The following is a 20,475-nucleotide window of genomic DNA, read 5'->3' on the forward strand; positions in this document are numbered from 1 at the left end:
TTTATTTATTTTTCATCTCACCGCTCGCCAAGGCCAGTGGAATTTTCTGAATTTGCGCTCCAAAGCAGAAGGAAATTAGATTGAGGAAGCGAGACGAAAAACCAACAAATTGATCGGGAACATTTTTTCATCGTGCTCCCTCAATGACCGAATGCAACACTTTGAATTTGCAAGTCTCGTGCATACGTAACAGACCAACGAAATTATCCGTTTTATTCCCGATGAGTCAGCATACCGATTCGGAAAGTGAAGTGCTATAATCCGACACGCGGTTTCATTTTTTAAAATACTTTCTTCGTCGCGTTCTCGTTTACGAGTGCTTAGTCCGAATGATTTGACGAGATCAAAGTGGCCGGGCACGATTTCGAAATGATCTAAATTTGAGCAGCGGTTTAAATGAATTCATAAATTCCCATCTCTTCACTGATCACGCGAGTTTATCGCTGTGATGAAAAATTTCTAAAATATTTTCGAGTATCGACGTTTCCTGTAATTATTTGTGTCTTCGTGGGGTTTTGTTGATTGCGATTGCACGTTACGGGGAATTAATTTAATGAATAGTGACATTCGTTCCTTCATGATTTGCCACGTTTATTGATGATCATTCAAGGAGGCGGACTTCTCGTTGACATGATGAAACGGGCGTCCCAGACTAAGCAATATGCCGAACTGGACCACGCGATGAGGACGAAAGTCGAGCCTTTTTTGTACAACAAAGGAAGAGGCAAATGGATACCGATCGACAAGCTCGTGCTTCTCAGGAACAAGGAGCGTCCTCGTCACAAAATGGTACTAAATTTTCCCCATGAAGAGACGAATTTTATCGAATAATTTTACTCTAAACGAGCATCCGCATTGCTTTTTTTCTCTGTCGAACAGTTGCCGGTACTTCGAGCAATGGAAAAACCGGACGATTACGACATCACGAAGGAGATCGGGGACCAGGACGTGGACGAAACGAAAATCGGTATTTTACTCGCGAACACTCTATTTTTCGTACTTCCCACCCAAAATAACTCGCGCCCATTGTTCAATCTCCAAACTATACTTTCAGACAAAAGCAAATACCGCCAAGTTTGTTGGCTCCTGAACGAGCGTGGGGCCGTCGGAGAAACGATTTTACATCTGTGTATGCTCAACGCCACCGCCTTGCACGCAGATTTGGCCAAACGTCTATTACGCTTTTATCCCAAGCTCATTAACGACATTTACATAAGCGATGAATACTACGGTACGATCGCATCCACATGTTTATCAGACTCACTTATAATGTGAAAAAAAACCAGCAACCTTTCGTGTGCAGAGGATGATGAGCAGCAGGAATATTATTTTTTATGAAATTCCCTCGAAAATTTTGATGCTTTATTCATTTTTGTAATTTCGTGCAATCAATCAATTTTTATTCTCAAAACGACAATTTTCCTTACAAAGTTTCGACTTTACGAAAAAATTTAGTAGAACGAAAAGTGTTTAGTATCATCCAGAGAATATGTGTGAATTTTTTCAGAATTTTTGGAATTTTTCAAAAAAATGTCAAAATTCAAAAATAGCTAGAACATTTTTGGAAAAATTCACACGTGTTCTTCGGATGATTCCAAATATTTTGTGCTCTCTTAATTTTTTTCGTCATGTTGATACTTTTGGGGAAAAAAATCATAAAAACTTACGTCACGCTGTTTTGCAAAAACCGCCATCTTGGAAAAACTGAGAGGGGGGGGGGGGGAAAGAGTTTGAAACCAGCGTTCTGGAAAGGTCAGACGTTAAGGACAACGAAAATCGATTTGAAAGAAAAGAACGTCAAAAATTCTTGACTTTTTAATTAAAAAGCCAAAAATAATGAAGATTTTGTCCAAAATTGTCGTTTCGTGCATTAATGGGTCAAGTTGAAGATGAAAAATGAAATAACGATTTGATGATAATCCGTCGATCTCGACTACACGCGAGTGCTTCACGGAGTGAGAAATTCGTGAGAGAAAAATCGATTTTTCGTTTCGTCAATCTCAAATCAAAATTCTTCCTTGCGTGTAATGTTTTTTTTTTTTTCCCCAATTATGACGCCGAACCGTCTAACAAGAATCACACAATTGGTTTGTTTTCTGCACGTTACCAAGGCGAAAACGTGTTGCACATCGCGATAGTAAACGAGGATCCAGCGATGGTGAAATACCTGCTGGACAGTGGTGCGGACGTGCACGAGCGTTGTTTCGGTAACTTCATGTGTCCGGAGGACCAAAAAGCTTCGAGAACGGACAGCCTGGAGCACGAGTGGGTGTGCGTTGCACCGGAAACTAATTACAATGGGTAAATCATGAGAAAAAAACCACTTTCATTTTGAATATCATGATCGAGGTTGAACGAGCGAAACGATTTTTCCAGCATGATTCGCAGCGGTTTTCCAAAACAATTTGATCCTCTTCTGGGATCGTTATTAATGGTTTTTTCATTATAATAGTGCGAGTTCAGCCGGAGAATATTCGAAGAGTCTCGCAACGTACAGCTGGACTCGGTAAACTAATTCTTGGTATACGAGAAGCAAGAGTGTCGAAGATGCGGAAAGTAGAGCTTGGCTCTATAGAGCAGTTTGTGACTTTTGATGCACTCGCCTCGTCTCCTGGAACTAAAGATGCATTTTATGTCCACGACTGTTTAACCCAGCAACCGCGTTATATTCTTAACGAGAACTGCATAAAATGAGACGAGACAAAATTTCATCGCTCTCTTTCTTCTGCAAACATATAAATTGCGCATAACTCTTTTTTTCTCCTCAATTATTTACTATCCATTTGAATAGAGGGTCAAATGAATGACGTACGACGTCTGAGCGCCAATTTTCAGTCTCCTTTTCCTCAATTGCAACTTCCTCTTGATTAAATTAAATTGTCCAAAATTATAGCAAGAAGGCAGCCTCGCTGTAGCATGTCAAAAAGTTTATTCAACTCCTTATTTTTCTCGAATCCTTCTCAAGCTTTATCCTTCCGATCAAATAAATCGTCAGAAAATAATGAGCTTGCTGTAAAACTCGTGAAAGTTTTCTCCATTCGATGACGATTGTTTGGGTTTGTTTTTTGTTGTTTTTTTCATTATTAATCCTTCGATAAATTGGACATGAAAAATAATTGATTTTTGCATCGCAGTTACGTCTACTGGGGCGAATATCCTTTGAACTTTGCTGCCTGCCTGGGACAGGAGGAATGTTATCGTTTGATGTTGGCACGAGGTGCGGACCCCGACAAGCAAGATACCAACGGCAACACAGTTTTGCACATGCTCGTGATTTATGAAAAGCTCGTGAGTCACTCTGCGAAAAAGCACATTTCAATGGAGATTTTAAAAAACGTTGTTCCACGGGGATGGGAATTTTGAATGATTTAGAGTAAATTAAATTTCTTCTTCGACCACTTTTCATGGCGGGGTAGCCAGCACAGATTTGTATTTTCGTTCGACGTTTGCTTCGGTGATAAATCATAAAAAAGTGACGTTTTCAATCAGTGTTAATACGAAAGTTGATCTCCAAAAAATTCGGCAGAGTAATTAGAGCAATGAAAAAAATAATTTTTATTCCAGAGCACTTTTGACATGGCCTACGAAGTCGGAGCATCTCTGGCCATTAGAAACGTTCAACACTTGACCGCGTTGACACTGTCAGCGAAATTGGCGAGAATCGAAATGTTCTTTCACATTTTGAATATAGAGAGAGAAATTTACTGGCAAATTGGTAGTATCACTTGCGCTGCCTATCCGCTCTCACAAGTCGACACAATTGACGTTAACACCGGCCAAATAAGCAATAATTCTGCCTTAAATTTAGTCGTCTTTGGGGTCAGTCATAAATTTATTTAAATTCTCTGTGGAAATAAGAAAATCATCGTCATTTTGAAACACATTTTTTCAGGAAAAAGACGAACACTTGGAGCTCATGGACGGTGTTCTAGTCGATCTGTTGAATGCCAAGTGGAATACGTTCGTCAAATCAAGGTAAAATAAAACTTTACTGTTGGTTCGATTGGAATGAATCGCATGATTTTCAAGCTAAACTGATCACAGAACAAGAGTGAAGGAATTTTGGACGATCACAGAATTATTGTTTCAGATTTTACAGGCAGTTTTTTCTCTTCTGTTTCTACTTCGTTCTGTCACTGATAAGCTTCACACTTCGTCCTGGGCCAGCGGAATTATCAGAGTCGACGACATCGCCACCGACGACGGGGAACGATTCATCTCCGACGAAAGCGACGACGCTCCTCTTAAATTCGAGCTCAATTTTGGCAAGCGAAAAATCGCTCGATCACGCGATAAATCAGCTCGCGTCGAATCTCGCAGCAAATTTAATTGTTTCGTTAAACGTGACGTCATCCTTGTCGTTACTCGCAAATTTAACGTCTCAAATAACGTCGAATCTAACGACGACGCTGCGCGACGTGATCGTTAACTCGGACGTTGATTTTCAAGGTCTCGTCTCGTCGGGCGCATCGTCAAATGCCTCGGAAATTATAAATGACGTATCTGGGACATCGTTTGGCAAAAACTTAAGCTCCTCTTACGTCGAGAATAAACAGAGCAGTGTTGTAAACGATGATGCTTTGAGGAATCGTCGTTCAACCGTTCCTACCACACTAATTAGGAATTATCATTTAGAAGATAAAAATCACAATGGAGAGAAGCAAGACTGGTACGATTGAGCATCATTTCAATCACGCTTATCACTTCAGCTCATCCGAATTGCCTTTAACATCGTTTTTTTCACATACATTTTCATTATTTTTCATTTCACCGACGTTTCAACTGCATCGAGTGAAAGATTTTCATTGCACAGAGAAAACGAGGCCGAAAATTCTAGAGGAAACTGGGGACAGTAAATAGGTTGGATCACGAAATCAAAATAACCAGAATGTCATAAAATTTGGTGATAACATACTTTGGCATCAAGTACACAAATACAATTTTTTTCTACATTTTTTACCACATGGTTATCGAATAATTGAGCGTTAAATCGAAGTTCTTATGCACGAGATGTATAACTGTATTTATGTAAACTCTATGCTTATACACGTGAACTTTAATGTTCAATTACTCGGAGCTATGTAGTAAAAAAATCTAAAAAAAAAAATTACATTCTCATATATATTTTTAAAGAATGAATTTGCCAAATTTTATTAAATTCTTATCATTTTAAAATTTTTTATGTTTTTAACATGATTTAGCATGGCAACATCATATCGTCGCGATCCAACCTCCTTAATTAACGACTTCCTTAATAACGATTGTTCTATCCACCATAGTAAAGAAGACCTTTTATTCAAAAGACTCGAGAGTCTTTTTCTCTGTAAGCATAGTAAAAAGTCTTTTCAGTCACTTCAAATGTTTATATTGTAAGTATGCTCGGGCAACTGTGAAAAAAAAACGATTTTTATGGTAAAATGTCACAAGTATTCGGTGTGTATTCGTGTATTTATCAAATTTGTGATTTACAATACATTTCGACTTGCCAGTAAGTGCTAGTCTGACGCGACGAATAACACTCGAGAACAAAACGAAATATAGTTCTCGCGTGCATCACTTTTTCCTATGCACATAAAGAAAGCTGTTCAGAATTGAAGGGAGGAAAAATAGGAAAATTCAAAAAATACTATGCTGTTTGTAATCGGGGCCTAGATACTTTGAAAGTTCTTGAAAAATCATATATTCCTCACTATAATACAAAACGAATCGTTTTCTCTGTGTGGCTTTAATTTCTCTTTCACGAGCAAACATTCGTTACAAAAATAATGCAAAACGTATTTGGGGGAATCTGTTCCACTTATTTCGTCTCGAATTTTTTTTTTTTATCACGCTCCTCTGACCTCGAAGGTGGGGAGATTTGACTGAGGAATGCAGACTCATGCATCTCGAGGATCCAGTGGCAAAAATACGTTTGACTGCTGAAATCTGCATGGAGGTCGGGGCAATACTCTACATAGCAGCTGCTCTTCGCGAAGCCCGATTTCTCGGGCTCAACATGTTTATTGAGAATCTGGTAACTACGTTCAAATCTGCTCCAGATGCATTACAAATCAGGATTCATTGCTTACTCGTTTATGTGCTTTTGTTGCAAGCAAAGTCAACGCACTGTACTCCTACAACCTGGATCGAAAAAATTACACATTTGTAGTTCACATCCAAGTGGAAACCCGCACAAAAAATTAGCTGCCCACTCGCATATTTGAGGGGTTAAATGAATTCCTATAAATCGTTGGTTTTTTCGTTTTTCTCGTTTTTTTTTTTTAGTGTTCCGTAACAATATGTAATCGGAAATTGTATAGCTTTTTTCTTCATTTTATTCTCACAAGGAAACGTGGTTTTTCGTATAAATTTTTCTCAAATTTTCCATATTAAACGTAATCCCATTCCGATTAAAAATTCAACATTTATTCTATTTACTATTTTCGATTTTATAATTAATATACAATTTTCGATTATACATCATTGCTGAGCACTGAAAAATGAATAAATTTTCCATCTAAACTTTTGTCGCATAGATCAGATGTGCGAGTGGGGAGCTAATTTTTTCAGAGGGTTTATACGTTTATGTGAACTACAAAATGTAATATTTTCGAGCCAGGGTCACACTGAGGTGACTTTCCTAGTTAGTGAAAATATTTGTGAACCGATTGGGTTGATAATTTCATGCAGTGTCACTTCACGTATTCAGTGGAAATGTTGCTATTGCTCGATCGATCGGCATCGGGCTGAACGGGAAGATTTTTTCTCTCGCGTTCAATCGCCCGTAAAATTATTCTATTGCGAATAAAAATTGTTTTCCAGATGACCGCGCCTTCGAGAGTAATGTTTCTCTTCTCGTGCTGCATTCTCATGTCATTCCCATTTTTGAGGCTCTCCTGTGCCGACAAAGTCGAGGACATGCTCGCCGTCGTCGTAATGCTCACGACCGCACCATATTTCCTCTTTTTCTGTCGTGGCTTCAAAACCGTGGGTCCGTTCGTCGTCATGATCTACCGCATGATAATGGGCGATCTCTTGAGATTCGTCTCGATATATTTGGTCTTCGTAATGGGATTTTCACAAGGTAAAAAAAATGGAATCTGAAAGAGAGGAAAAGGGGGATAAAATGTTGGCCAGCTTTTGGAAACAGCCCGAGCGACGTTGCCCGCATGCATTTTGCACCCGATTTCTTTCCGCGGCTCCTCCACGCGCACACGCGTAACGTATGCTCGTGCACAAAGTGAGATTTTGAGCCGAGCGAAATTCCCGTTCGAGTCAAAAATAGAACGGGCGATCCAATAATGGACACGAATTCGAACCGCTCTCGCTAAGTCGATGGCGTCACTTTCCGCGGGTGTACTTCAATCTCAATCCACCGACATGAAAATATTCGATGTGACGTTCGACTGACGCGAGAAAAAAGACGATATTTCCCCGTCGATCGTTCACGGACTCGCCTCATCCGCAATTTCCTCACCGCCCTCGAAAAGAATTCCATCTTTTTATTACTCGTATGACGAACGTTCGACAGTTCGACGAAGATCCAATGAAAAATGTAACGCGCACGTGGCAAAAGATCGTCATCGAGCGTGCGTGAGCTAATCGCACGAAGCAGTACGGAAATCCAAACGTATCGCTTTCGATGCGCAACTGCCTCGGTGACGAGCAGGCGTCAGAGGCTTTATCATCCAAGCACCACGGCTATGACGCCATTCCATCTTTCCCAGAGACCCTTGACGCGAGAGCCATGTTAGTCTCACCGCGACATTGACATGTTTTTAGTATTTTGTACACTCACGTATATTCAACGACGACAGTAACGATGCGAAGTAGTAATTCACTCGGAGAATTAACGCTCGTGCTTATGATGTATCACTTACCAAGCTCGTTTTGCCACCGATCTTGCGACGGTCCATCCTCTTTTCATCACTCCTCTATTGTGTCAAGGTCACGTTACGTTACCGCGTGGCGAACGCTCGCTGTTATTATGCAAGTTTTCATTCGCGCGTATGCACATCGCGTTGACAAACAATAAGATGACGAATTTTCGTCGAGGAAAATCTCTGCGATTCGGCCTTCCCGGGTCGATCGGACCCAGCGCGCTTGGAGATCGGCGCCGGGGTCCAATGGATTTTTCTCCCGGAGCGGCATGGAATTGTCGTTCCCGGATCGAATCGCTGGAGAAAGAAGCTTTTGAGGATCGTCACTAAAAGTCGCGCTTCGATCCGGGCGCGTCTCGACGACCCGGGGACCGAATTTCGGGACACTCGGTATACGGCGCGAAGGCAAATTCGCGCGTTGAGTGATATAATATAGTACTATGCTATTCGAGTCACCTACGCTCGCGCGCACTGATTCATCCATTCTTAACTATTCGCGAGACTCGCTCGGTTCACCAGCTCGCCTCCTCGCTCGGCAAAGTGCCATTGACTTCGGCGGATTTTCTTGTTCGCGGCAACATTGCACCATTTTGCGAACGCACCTGGCCTCCTCGGAATGTCGCTTCAGCTTGCTTTCATCTTTTTTTTATTGCGAGCGCCACTTTGGCGGGGTGCTTCCGTGAAGTTATGAAGCTTCAGCGGGACAAGTCTGCTGGTTTTCGGTATTCGCGTGGGTCGAGCAGTTTGAATTGTTCTTGAAGAACGAAGAGCGTACAGTTTTTTTTTGTTTTCGGCACTTTTCAATTTCCATAACCGTAAAGAACGCCAGCGGAGGCGTTCCACGAACCCGAATAGTTAAAGCGCATGCGAATAGATTGGCCAAATTTCGTGTGAGCTCATCGAACGTTAATGCGAAAACTCGAAAAATATTCACATGCCAAAGGAATGCCTTAAAAAAATGAAGATTCCGCCCTCGGAGTGGCGCGAAAGTCCCCGCAAATATTAAGGGCGATCTCATTTTGTGTGGTCCGCAGCTTACTACATCATTTTTCTGTCATTCGACAACCCAAACACACCTGAGGGAGTCGACGACTCGGTGAGCAATCCAATGCCGTCTCCGATGGAGAGCGTGATGGCGATGTTTCTCATGAGCATGACGAACTTCGGGGATTATTACGGGGCGTTCGAGAGAACGGAGCACGAGATGGAGGCCAAGGTGACGAAGCGACGACGACTCAATACGAATAAGCACAAAAGAAAGAAGAACGGAAAAAAAATGAAAAATAATACCGAAGGATGGAAGGCCCGAGTTTTATGGATCTTAATATAAAAAGCTCTCCGCCTTCTGCGTGTTTGCTAAGTCAACGATACAACGCGTCTTATCCGCCCGCGAGATTATTTAGGTTTATGATCGTGCGCTCCCTCTCTTTTCCTTCGAATTCTCGCGCACAAGAATAATATTGGCTCGGCGCGCTAGAATCTCGCGGTAATTGCCCGTGTAATGTACTAATCCGTGAGGGGGCGCGACGCGCACGCCCGTTTTAAAAAAGCCGGAAGGGTCCGCGGGCCGCGGAGAAAAAATGAATGTTCGAGCATCGACTGCGAGCGCTCTGGCCAGCGATAACGAGCTCCACATTGAACGAGCGAAGGTGTCTTATCCTTCGAATCTATCACCGATGTTGATTATTTGAATCAATGAATACGTTTATGTTGTTATTACGAGAGCGAATCGCCGAGCGAGAGAGTACGACGAGTGGCCTCGTGACTCGGCTCCACAACCACCCACCCACTGTTTTCTTTATCTCTTGTCTCCTTTTCAGTGCCTATTCGTCGTTTACATGGCCATTGTTGCTATTCTTCTGGTTAACATGCTGATCGCCATGATGGGAAACACTTACCAGAAGATTGCGGAAACGAGGAACGAGTGGCAGCGACAGGTATCACTGGCATTAACTCGCAATATTTTGATCGAATTTATCAGCTTTTAATGCACGGTCCTCCAGTTTTTACAGCGCAGTTTTAAGGCCATCGAGGACGACGCGGTCGTCGGGGTTTTTTGCCTTCGCGCGGTTCCACGTTTAAGTGCAAATGGCGCGCGCAGGGCTCGCGTAACAGTTGAATCGTTGTTGCGGCAATTTCGCAAATCCCTGTCATCGCTGCTTTTAAAGACGTTGCGCGGAGTAAATAACGCGTGTACGAATACTTGATATGGAGCTCGCGATCTCGAGATACACGCGCGCGATGACAATTCTCCGGGAAAGTAGCGCACCGTCGTGCGGTTGCGCTTTTGCGATAATATTTCAGTAGCTCTTGGCGAGATTGAGGGAGGTCTGCGGCGCGTGGGAGAAAACGGAAAAATCACTTTTGTTTGGCGCCCTCGTTGTACGCTCAGGAAAGAAAGGCCGTCCGCGTAAAAAACTCATTCAAACACTCGCAACTGCCCTCTCCGTTGCTTCAAGCTATTTTTAATTAATGATCGGATTATTTCGAATTCGGGAATTAAAAGATTTATTGAACTTTGTGCTCGCTTTGCAGAATAAAAACATTAAGGCCTTGCACACTGATTGGGGTGGGCGGAAAAATCGAAAATTCGTTTTATTTAATATTCTTCAAGTATACGATGTCTGCGAATAATATTCCCACCAAATTTCATAAAAGTCCTTTGCGTGGACACGATTACGAATAAACTATATTGATCCAAACCATCCCAAATTTATATCACTAATTTATTATGATAATAGCTTGGGCCTGGACGAAGGATTTCGTATTTTGTTGGGAAAAAAATTGTGACGAAAAAAGCGAAAATTTAGCACCTCGAGAAATGAATTTTTTGTTAAAACCCTCGCCAATTTATTTGAATCAAAATTTTTACAAATTCTTCGTCCAGGCCCGAGCTATTATTATTATAATAAATGAATGCTATAAATTTGTTATTGATCGGTGGTTATCGTGTCCACCGCGACTGATGCTCAAAAAAGGTGCTACTGGAATACAGCTGGAGTTGCGCCATTTTGAGAGATTTTTTCATAAAAAACATTGTACAAGTACACGAACATACGTGCTATTGAATGTCGTCGACAGGCTTTCAATAAACATTTATTTTCTTGTCGATAAAAAATCAAGAAGTGTACAGCATAGGGCCTTAAAATGTTGAAGAAAAATTCACTCGAAATTTGCGTTAAGACAGAAAAAATTACGCAGGAATGAACTGTTTGTAATACAGAAAAAATTTTATCAATTCTCCGCACGGTCCGGTAAATTTGCCATTTAAATTCGGGGCGCTCGGCACCCATGTATTTTAGTGTAAATTCAAATTCAACTAAACAGTTATGCACTTTTGTACGACGGTCATGCACCACTTAAAACCCGAGGAAACGATCCTCAAAGATCCTTGTCGAATATACCGTGCAGCTTGACGTTCGTTTTATATTCACAGTGGGCACGAATCGTTCTTGTGGTCGAACGAGGCGTCAGTCCAGCTGAGAGGCTTAAAAAGCTCATGGATTATTCCCAGCCCATGTCCGACGGCCGAAGGGCACTTGTACTTCGACTGAACCAAACGGTATTATTTTAGACGAAAATACGAGAGAATTCCGTACGAATCGTTTCATGATTTTTACTATTTTATCAATGTCGTTTATTATTGAAGGTGAAATTATTTATTGACCCTTGATAGTCACACCTTTCGCCCTCCACTCACTTCGGAGGGCGAAAGACAGTTGAAAAACCGTAGAAACAAAAAATAAAATAAAAATACTACAATGTATTTTCAACCCTAGAGAAACGACCACGACGATTTTATTTTATTCGTGCAATTTTCAATATAATAAAAATGTCGAAAAAATACATGCAGCAAAAATGACTTTTTTTTAACAAAAAATGATCTAGAACTCGTAATTTTCAATTTAAACAACAAAAATCGAATCATTTAGTAAGCCTGAAATATCATGCGTTCAGGTGGAAATGGTTAAATTTACGATTCTTACAAAAAGCATATTTATTTTAACATCCAAAGTCTGGTCTAATTTTGACAAAAAAATTCCCGACTTCGGAATAACTTTTTTTGGCACCTTCTGTAGCAGAATATGGCAAAAAAAATGTGCTCTGAGACTCTTTTTTGAAGCGACGAGACTCTCTACTGGAAGGTTCAACTACCGGCAGAGAGCGTCATAAATACCATTTCCTCAAAATTTCTATTATAAAAAAAATAAACAAATAAACAGATTAAAAAATTTTTTTTTTAATTCTAAAAAAATATCGAGGGTTAACAAAGAGTATTGTGAATGAAAATGTTTGAATTGCTGTTGATTGATTTCGATTCGTTCAGGAGGAGGACAAGGAAGAGATGAAAGAAATTCTCGAAATGAAGACGACTCACAACAAACTTTACAAAAAAAGGCAAGCGAGACTGTTGGCTGAAGAAGCCTGCAAGGAAGCTGGAGCCGGGGGCAAAGACTTGGAAACCCCGAATATCGGATAGAACGAGAAATTAGACGACGAATGGAATTTTTTTTCATTTTTGTAAATAAAAATAATCGAGAGCGATTAGAGAAAATGGATGAAGGACAAATAAACGTGCGTCAGTTTTGATCTTATGGTCTGCAAATTTTTTCATTGTCCCTTTTTTTACACTTGGTAGAAATAGTTTTATCGCACATTTTTATCTCCGCGCCGATTTTCTTGACGGCACTTGACGAGGGAACCAGTCGGGCGGTTTTTTTGGCAAAAATTGTGGCAAACCCATCAACGCGTCGCTCTCGGAAATGACGCACAAAAGTCTATTGCTCGTGACATTCACCGTTCTCACGGACTCCCTCGCGCAATAAGCCTTCGCTAATTGCCCTCGCAGTCTCGTCCCACAGTCGTAGGAACTCAAGGAATCGAGCCCGGACTCCGGCGACGAACAACTCGTCGACTGCTCCCTCGATCCAGGACTCTTTACGAACAAAAATATTCACGCATTTACATTTCATTCGACCAACGCACCAACGTAAAATGCTGAGAAAATTTTAAAAATCTTTCAAGCAACCATCCTCCCGAGGGTTTTGCAGCTTTCGAGTATTTTTATGCACATCGATTTCCATTAAACTTTTAAGGACGAGGATTTTTATGCACAATATCGATGAATTTTTCAAGTGGAGCGCCCGACCAAACTGAGATCATCCCAAAATTTTTACCCGGAAGCTTAATACTTTTCATCAAGAAGGCTTTCAGTGTCTCGAGTTCAATTCTTATGATCTTGCATGACAATTATTCTCGAAATTATTAAAAAAAAAGGAAACAATTTTCTAGTTTTCAAGCAAGTACGAATTTTCATATTTTCTTGGGCACTTTCGACTCGGTACGAAATTCGATTTTTTCACAATTAAGCAATGAAACAGTTTTGTTAGTTAAAGAGAGCAAGAGAAGCGATAATTCACGTTCGAGTCGTCCGTCGAGATCGAATGGTCCGTGTCCGTAACGAGGATGCTGAAACACTCAAATTCTTCTTTCTCCTCATCAGCCAGGATTCCATCATTCCCATTTATTTCGATCTTCTCCTCCGCGTTCTCCAGTTTGTTCGAAAAACCTCCAGGACCTTCGGTTCTGTCGTTTCCCCGAACCTGCTGCTGCACCATTTTCCTCACGCTTTCGTGCTTGTTTATTCTGTTGACGACGTTGATCCACGGATCGTTTTCCAATCGCGGATAGAGCGTTACGCCTTTGACGCGACAGACTGGTCTCAAGTATCTAAAAATTGGGGAACTTCAGTGATTTTTCTCGTCCCGCGTCGAATGAATAGCTCAAGGTTATTCGTTACCGAGGATTCTCGAATTTCGTTCGACCGCAAATCGTGCAGCACTCGTCGATCGAACACGATTTATGATCGTTTCGATGGCTCGAGGCAGTCGACGACTCGGAGTGGCTTCGAGCTTGCGGTAATAAATTGTTGACGAGCGGTGCACAAACCGATTCTGTACAGTTTCCGGTTTCCCGTGGAAGCAAGTTTTCAAAAGGATTTTCTTCTCGAAGGTTGCCGCGAAGATCTTTCATTTCGACGAAAATCGATTCGAGCTCTCCGTCAGTTTCGGTTTCGATTCTCAGCAAATTTATTCCTCCAACTTGAGACTCTGGATTTCCCTTGTTTCCGTACCGAAGAATCTTTTCAGCAGTTTCCTCCGTTTTCTTATCCGGTTCAAAGTGAGCGACTGCTTTCTTATCAGCTGCCGATAGCTCGTGAAAAATCGCGTTCGTTCGGCCGATCGGTGGCTCGATCAAGTCGATGATCCCGCGGATATTGAACCCCGCGTTACCGAGCAAGGTTCTCGGCATTCCGGGCATCCGGGACGAACTCGGGGTGCAATAAATGTCAATGAGATCGCTGGTGTCGGTGGAGATGTTAATTTTGGAGGCTGAGCCGCAGAGGATCGATCCATGATCGATCCCCCGAGGCGGTGGCGCCATCTTCTGATCCGCAAGATTTTTCAGCTCGAAGATTATGCGTTCGATGCTCCGCTGGTAAGTCGAATCATGATCGTTGTCCAAAGACTTTTTCAAGAAGTTCGAAACGATGTCGCCTTCGGCTCGGTGCTTCGTCGGGGCTTTCGTAACTTCGGAGTCTTTTTTTTCATCGATTTTTTGCTGAACGAATTTGTCAGGATGGAGTTTTATCGACAGAAGGTCGGACGGACTTTTCCTCAAGTATGACGAATTTATGTAGAAGACACTTTCGCAAGTTCTATGGAGCGACGACCATTCGGTTTTCCCCTCTTTCTCCGCCTTCCTCGAAAAGGATTCAACCGAGAGCGAGGACTTTGACGAGAGATTAAAAATCATAGAAGAAAAAAGATTATCGAGGTCGGTTTGCAGAGAAAAATCGTCGTCATCATCGTCTTCGCTCAAGGGCACGTAACTCCCCTGCCGTCGAAGATGACCATCGATCCCGCGAATTTTCGGATTTCTCCGAATGCCCCTATCGACCGACGACTCCGTCGACACACAATTGTTGAAGGTAACGTGTCGCTTGGGTGCAACGCAGTTCAGCAGGGATTCGCAGCGGTGGAACGATCGAACGGTCTGCTTGACCTCCGCGTCTCTAAACTTCGCCGTCCCGGTTTCGCTGCTGGCGACCACGTTCCGAGCGCCACCGAGACGTCTCTGCGATCTTATCAGTCGAATTATTTGCTGCTCCCTCAGCTTTCGTAATCTAATTAAACGGACCTGAGTATATTACGCTTCTCATTAAACCAATTCCCATCCGGAAACAATAAAAATTACTGTTCTTATAGGATTGCGGGATGTTCAGACGATGCTGTTCAATTTTCGTCCCTTTCGTTTATTTTATTAACCCTAGAACGCATGACTGGGGTGTGAGCACACCCCACGCGAACTTCAAACCACGCTCCCGTCCTGACAAGCGACATTATCGACTGATTATCGACGGATTTTTTTATATATAAATTCAATTGAAATTAGTTTTATCGTACATCGTTCTTTTCGTTATAAAAAAACGAAGAAAATGGTGTAGGATAAAGTCAGTTTAGCATCGTAGGACCGGATTTATAAGCAGAAAAAGAGTGGGGTGCGTTCAAACCCCGGTCATGAGGTTGAGGGTATGAAAAAAGGCAAATGAGGTGTAGGGTTAATAAAAATGAAACATTGTACTTTAATATAAATCAAAATAACCGATGATCAGTTACCCAGAATCGCTGTGGCACTCGCTTGCAGAAGGACAACGATGGGATTCTCGTTTCTTTTTGTCCCCCGAACGATCCCAGTCGTCCAGATGACTCGAGTTGTTATTTCTCGGCGATTCGGAGTCCGTCGCGATTTGTTTGCTCGAGCAAGTTTCGTAAGGCGAAGTAGAAGCCCGTGATATCGGCCTCTCGAGTATTTTCAGAGTGTCCAGAAGAGCATCGTTCAGCCGCGAGTACGTCGGAACCGGAAATCGCGGAGGATTTGATTGCTTACGTTTTTTATGCCTGCGCCGCCATTGAGGCCTGTGCGTCCAGAAATACGTGACGCTTGGAACTTTTGCGTACCAAGGCTCGCAGCTCTCATTCGGCTCCGAAGGATTTTTTATGGGCGATCTTAGCAGAGCTGTGACTTGAAGAAGTTTTAAAGTTACACATCAACTATTCGTCGATAACCCGAGAGCTTTTCTCATTTTCTCAATTTAATTTTCACTCCTACATAATCAAGTAATTAGTTTTTCTCACAAAAAGCTCGTTGAATTGCGCTCAGTGATGAGTGGATTTGTGAGTGACCATTTCACGTGCGATTAGAATGTTTTTATCACAGAAACGGATATACTTACGAGATCGTAAATACAAAGGATTTTTCACTTTCATAGTGACGTGCTGATCTTTAGTGAGGAATACCGAACCATCCTTGCGTTAATCCTATTTTTTTTTCTTTTTAACTTTTTCATCTATAACCTCATGATTTAAACGTTGCGGAATAGTGACGTCGGCCGAACAGTTTGAGGGGAAAAAAAGAAGGTCGATGGGCAGCGATCATTTTTCGTACGATTCAACATTGCTTTTGACAGTAAAAAATGAAAAAATCAGAATTCTCGCGGAATGGGAAAAATTCGTGTTAGAGAGAAAATTTAATTATACAGTTTACTTCCGTTTTTTTTTCGTCTATCGTCGTACGATTATGCCCGAGGGCTGAAGGGTGCGGAGCAGCACCTTCGGAATGTTGCCCTGACAACGGGCAGTAACAAGTGTCATTTCCAGTGTGTACTTTGAGATAAAATTTTCTTCTCGATTGTAATCGTGGAAGTTCCTCGCGATGAAAGCCTTCAAGGAACCCATCAATTACGAAGGGCTCGAGGAAGAATTGCACGAAGCACTGAGAGCCGACGAACTTTACGCCCTGCAAAACGATGCTAAATTTCGTGCGATCGAACAATCCGTTCCCACTTACGAAGACTTCAGGCAAATGGTAATAAAACAATGGATTTTAGACGAAATTCAAGCGAAACTCGAAGCAATCGCCTTTTATTCTGGGAGTGCATTGACTCGAGACATTGTTACAGGTCAATGCTGCACATTTGAAACCTTTAGAGCGCAAAGACGTGACCCCGAAGCTTGGGGTCAAGTGGAACGCGATCGCTGACGACAGAAAATATTCGCAGTCGATGAAAGGGGGGACGAAAAAAACGTCTGGCCAGGAACCGACCGAACAGCTCATATTTGGAGCGATACCGAAAGATAGCCACGAGTTTTTGAAAGTCTGGAAGAATCTCGATTGCGAGAAGAGAATTCGATTGTTGAATGAAACGAGGTGACTAAATGATTTTGCAAAATAACGAACTATATGGGAATCTTGGCCCCGAGTTAATTGAGATTCTCCTCTTTTTCTTCAGGCCAATTCTCACTAGCGAAATATTCCGGAGTGAAATTCCTCCGAACGTTTTAAACGAGTGTATTGTCGCCTGTCTCGAAAGTCTCGAAACTCCAGATTCCGAAAAATCGGTAATGAAAATTTTGTCAACGCTCAGCGAGTGCAACAGATTCAAACTGGCGATCGAGTTCATGTCTCCTCGGGATAAATCTACTTGTCGCGAGCTTTTTCAAGCTCTGAGGAAGCAATCAGGAAACGTCGAAAGTGAAACAATTCTTCGCAATCTCGAGGCAACTTACTTGGTGGAAATCTAATTCGACGAAAAACAATCGAACGGTTTCACTTTGTTGCTTTTTTCCAATGGATTCTGCAATAAAATTTTTCCATTAAGGAAGTTCACGCGAATCTAATGGAAATCGAAAATTCCAACTTTAAGAGTTGAAATTTGGAAATATGATAAAAATTTACAACGTGCATTCATTCCCGGAATTATTGTGGGATCCACCGTCCAGTTGTCGAGAAAACAATTCACGAAAATCACATTTTTTAAGGGTTATACTCAGGCTCTTGTGGCAGGCACACTTCCTGGCCGACGATTTGGATTTAATGAAATGGGATCCTCCCAACTTTAAAGAGCCAAAAAAACAAGAATAAGAAAATAAAATGTTTTTAGACAGACATTTTTAGAAAAACCGATATTTTTTCCTTTGCGTCCAGCCGAGAAAGTTGAATTAACGTGAAAAAAAAGAATCCCAAAAGCAGAGCTCACTAAAACATTATTTCGAACGGTGCATCGCGTTTGAAGATTTTCCACAAGAATTATTGAGACCTCTGATCATCGTGTCGTAACTCTTTACGAAAAAATCACACAAAAACCACAAGAATATGTTTTTATAGAAAATCGATTCCCCTACAAAAAAGTCCTTTCGAACAATTAGCTCTGAGCAACCTGTAAAAAGCAAGACGGTAAAAATTCAATTTTTCGTTTCACGAACAAACTTTTTGGTATATTTTTTCGTAGAGAATTGCTGCCTCTATTAGAAAACTGTTATAATCATTGTGATGTTATAATTTTTATAAAATCCCGTTAATAATAAAAAAAAAAAAAATTAAAATAAGTGACACATAATTTTAATAATTGCGAGAATAAATTTTAGTAATTTCTTTAATCTTCAAGAGAACAAAATTTTCGTTGCTTTATTGAAGCACACAAGTAACACAAGTCGTAATCCTTAACTCGTCGAGCTCATCCCTCTTTTGAGTCACTCGTGCGAACCGTTAATCTTTATAGTGTAAGTGAAAAATGTTGTTTTTCGAAGTACCGGTGGGCGTAAGATTGTGTTAATGGTTCGACGATCGAGGTGCACGGGGTTCCTGGGTAACCTCTCGACACAAGCGATTCCTCGCTTTCTCGCCATTCACGGTTTCTCAGTGGCAAGTTTGCTCGCACCTTAGCAAAGAACCAAGACAACCGGGTCAACGGATCAAGGTTCCTCGTATTTCCTCAGCCATTGCAAAAACTCATTCTCGCTTGGTGGACGCGCAAACATACGGGAAAAGCGAAAAGTACGAGCTGGTGTCGATGCACGTTCCAAATTCTCGCAAGTGAAATGTTTATTCATTTGACTAATATTTCGTTGTTCATTCAACCTTCGTGTGCGTGACCTGGACTCGAAATGAAGCTCGTTTACGACCATTTATTCAACCCAATCGATATTTTCATTTGCATGCGACGATTTTTTACTTTTTACTCTCAACTTTTATCTCCGCGATAAAAATATAAAGAGTTTTCGCTCCTCTCTCTACTCTCGTTATGTTTTTATCTCGTACGTAAATCGCGTTACATCACGAACATCGTGAAACAGACTTATGCAAAGTGACTTGAGATTGTGCCCTCGCTGGTATTTGCCTCTATCTGTCATCGCTAATAATTAGAGGTTAAAAACAAATGTGCCATTGTTCGACTCGTTAACGAGGCCGGGTCAACGGAACATGAAATTTAAGCAGCGTTGTACAATCGTTTATGCTGGTTTTAGAGAAACTTCAAATTATAGTGGGATTTTCTTCGACACATTCTTAACCGAGCGAACACAAGAGCATGGAAAATGAATGATTTTTTGAGCGTTTTTGTCCGCGTCCGTGCTCCATAGCCAACTAGTTTTGCGGCTCGAGTTCTTTGTCCGTGTCTTTTACTGTTGTTTTTTATCCTCGGTACGACCGTGCCAGTGACTTTACTCGCTGATTATTCGTTGTGCAATCACGCCCGTGGAGATCTTCATTCACTGCTCGCGAGTGTGAGCGCGAAAGCGAGGTCGTGAAATTTTATTTGTCGGAGCAAAAAATGACTCGCTCATTTTCACTGCCTCGCGATGTGGGTGGATTTTAATTCGTGTTTGCTTCATCAAGTTAGTTTTTCAATTAAATTCAATGAAATAATAAATAACAGTAACGAGGTTTTGGGAAGAAGCCTTTAAAAGGCATGAAAAGCCCAATTTATTTGATTAAATGTAACTAGAAATAAACGAATTATGAAGAGGAAACGATTCTCGACTCGCTTTTATCCAGGGTCAGACCTCGGGCTTCGGATCGACAGGCCGGACCCATCGCTGCGCCGTGTCTGAATACAATTTCTGCTGAAATTATTGTTTTATTTGTAATAAAAGTTGAACGAATGTGTGAAAAGTTGTATTGGAAAAGCTTCTGTTTCTGCCATTTTTCCAACTTCTATCGTTAATTCTTTTAAGCATTCGCGGTAGCCCTTTATTTTTATCGTCGCTATGGACTCCTTAATTTTTTTTTTTTCATCTGTAAGACAGTTTGTATCAGGAATTTAGAATTATTTAGTTTATGAATTATTGAATAGAAATTTGGCGATAATGGAATCTCGATGAGCTCCCGTGTAAATTTTACGATTTTTCAAGTTTTAATTCTTTATTAAATGATCGATGAGCTGACCGGAAATTTCGACAATCTATTCGCATGCACTTTTACTTTACCTGCTATTTAAAATCAATTATTTGTACAATATTCGACTCCCGCGTGAAAACAAGAGTTTTTTTTTTCGTTATACCATCGTATGTTTGATAGTGTTTTTTCTGCAACGTTTCCTAGCGAATTCGTTATTCAATGTCAAACATTTTTTTATCGCGAGGTACTTCAATCAATTATTCCCTCAATCCTACAGAGCGGAAGGAATTGCGTTGAGTGGAGGATCAAACTGGGATTTCCTGCTTGGGTTCGAAAGAAGTTCGAAAGAAAAATTGAATTCTATGTTTTATCATTTATT

The 20,475-nt window shown here is 41.3% G+C and overlaps 3 protein-coding genes across 3 annotated transcripts; 2 read left to right on the top strand and 1 right to left on the bottom strand.

Annotated features, from left to right (window-relative positions):
- The first annotated feature begins 319 nt into the window (after positions 1-319).
- Positions 320-12,432, top strand: nan (transient receptor potential cation channel subfamily V member nanchung). Its single transcript, XM_043410912.1, has 14 exons — positions 320-789; positions 880-967; positions 1,055-1,231; positions 2,112-2,301; positions 3,135-3,288; positions 3,565-3,819; positions 3,893-3,975; positions 4,091-4,669; positions 5,848-6,013; positions 6,802-7,063; positions 8,894-9,075; positions 9,680-9,796; positions 11,296-11,421; positions 12,187-12,432. Exons 1-14 carry the CDS (start codon positions 598-600, stop codon positions 12,337-12,339), a joined length of 2,724 nt encoding a protein of 907 aa, XP_043266847.1. The 5' UTR covers positions 320-597; the 3' UTR covers positions 12,340-12,432.
- A 74-nt stretch (positions 12,433-12,506) lies between these two features.
- LOC122406483 (uncharacterized) lies at positions 12,507-13,548 on the bottom strand. The gene is made up of 2 exons (XM_043411953.1): positions 13,280-13,548; positions 12,507-12,795 (listed from the first exon to the last, which is right to left on the bottom strand). The coding sequence occupies exons 1-2, from the start codon at positions 13,475-13,477 to the stop codon at positions 12,520-12,522; spliced, it is 474 nt and encodes a 157-aa protein (XP_043267888.1). The 5' UTR covers positions 13,478-13,548; the 3' UTR covers positions 12,507-12,519.
- A 1,991-nt stretch (positions 13,549-15,539) lies between these two features.
- LOC122406022 (coiled-coil domain-containing protein 103) lies at positions 15,540-17,655 on the top strand. Its single transcript, XM_043411174.1, has 3 exons — positions 15,540-16,787; positions 16,882-17,129; positions 17,212-17,655. The coding sequence occupies exons 1-3, from the start codon at positions 16,635-16,637 to the stop codon at positions 17,501-17,503; spliced, it is 693 nt and encodes a 230-aa protein (XP_043267109.1). The 5' UTR covers positions 15,540-16,634; the 3' UTR covers positions 17,504-17,655.
- Positions 17,656-20,475: the final 2,820 nt, after the last annotated feature.

This window comes from Venturia canescens, chromosome 2 (genome assembly GCF_019457755.1).
Source record: "Venturia canescens isolate UGA chromosome 2, ASM1945775v1, whole genome shotgun sequence".
Classification (NCBI taxonomy): Eukaryota; Metazoa; Arthropoda; class Insecta; order Hymenoptera; family Ichneumonidae; genus Venturia; species Venturia canescens.

Coding starts and splice junctions, on each gene's coding strand:
- LOC122406483 (XM_043411953.1), bottom strand. CDS start 13,477: ATGGTGCAGCAGCAGGTTCGGGGAAACGACAGAACCGAAGGTCCTGGA. Junction 12,796..13,279: donor TCTCGACGGACGACTCGAAC/GTGAATTATCGC, acceptor TTGTTCGTAAAG/AGTCCTGGATCGAGGGAGCA.
- LOC122406022 (XM_043411174.1), top strand. CDS start 16,635: ATGAAAGCCTTCAAGGAACCCATCAATTACGAAGGGCTCGAGGAAGAA. Junction 16,788..16,881: donor ACGAAGACTTCAGGCAAATG/GTAATAAAACAA, acceptor ACATTGTTACAG/GTCAATGCTGCACATTTGAA. Junction 17,130..17,211: donor CGATTGTTGAATGAAACGAG/GTGACTAAATGA, acceptor CTTTTTCTTCAG/GCCAATTCTCACTAGCGAAA.
- nan (XM_043410912.1), top strand. CDS start 598: ATGATCATTCAAGGAGGCGGACTTCTCGTTGACATGATGAAACGGGCG. Junction 7,064..8,893: donor CGTAATGGGATTTTCACAAG/GTAAAAAAAATG, acceptor TGTGGTCCGCAG/CTTACTACATCATTTTTCTG. Junction 9,797..11,295: donor GGAACGAGTGGCAGCGACAG/GTATCACTGGCA, acceptor TTATATTCACAG/TGGGCACGAATCGTTCTTGT.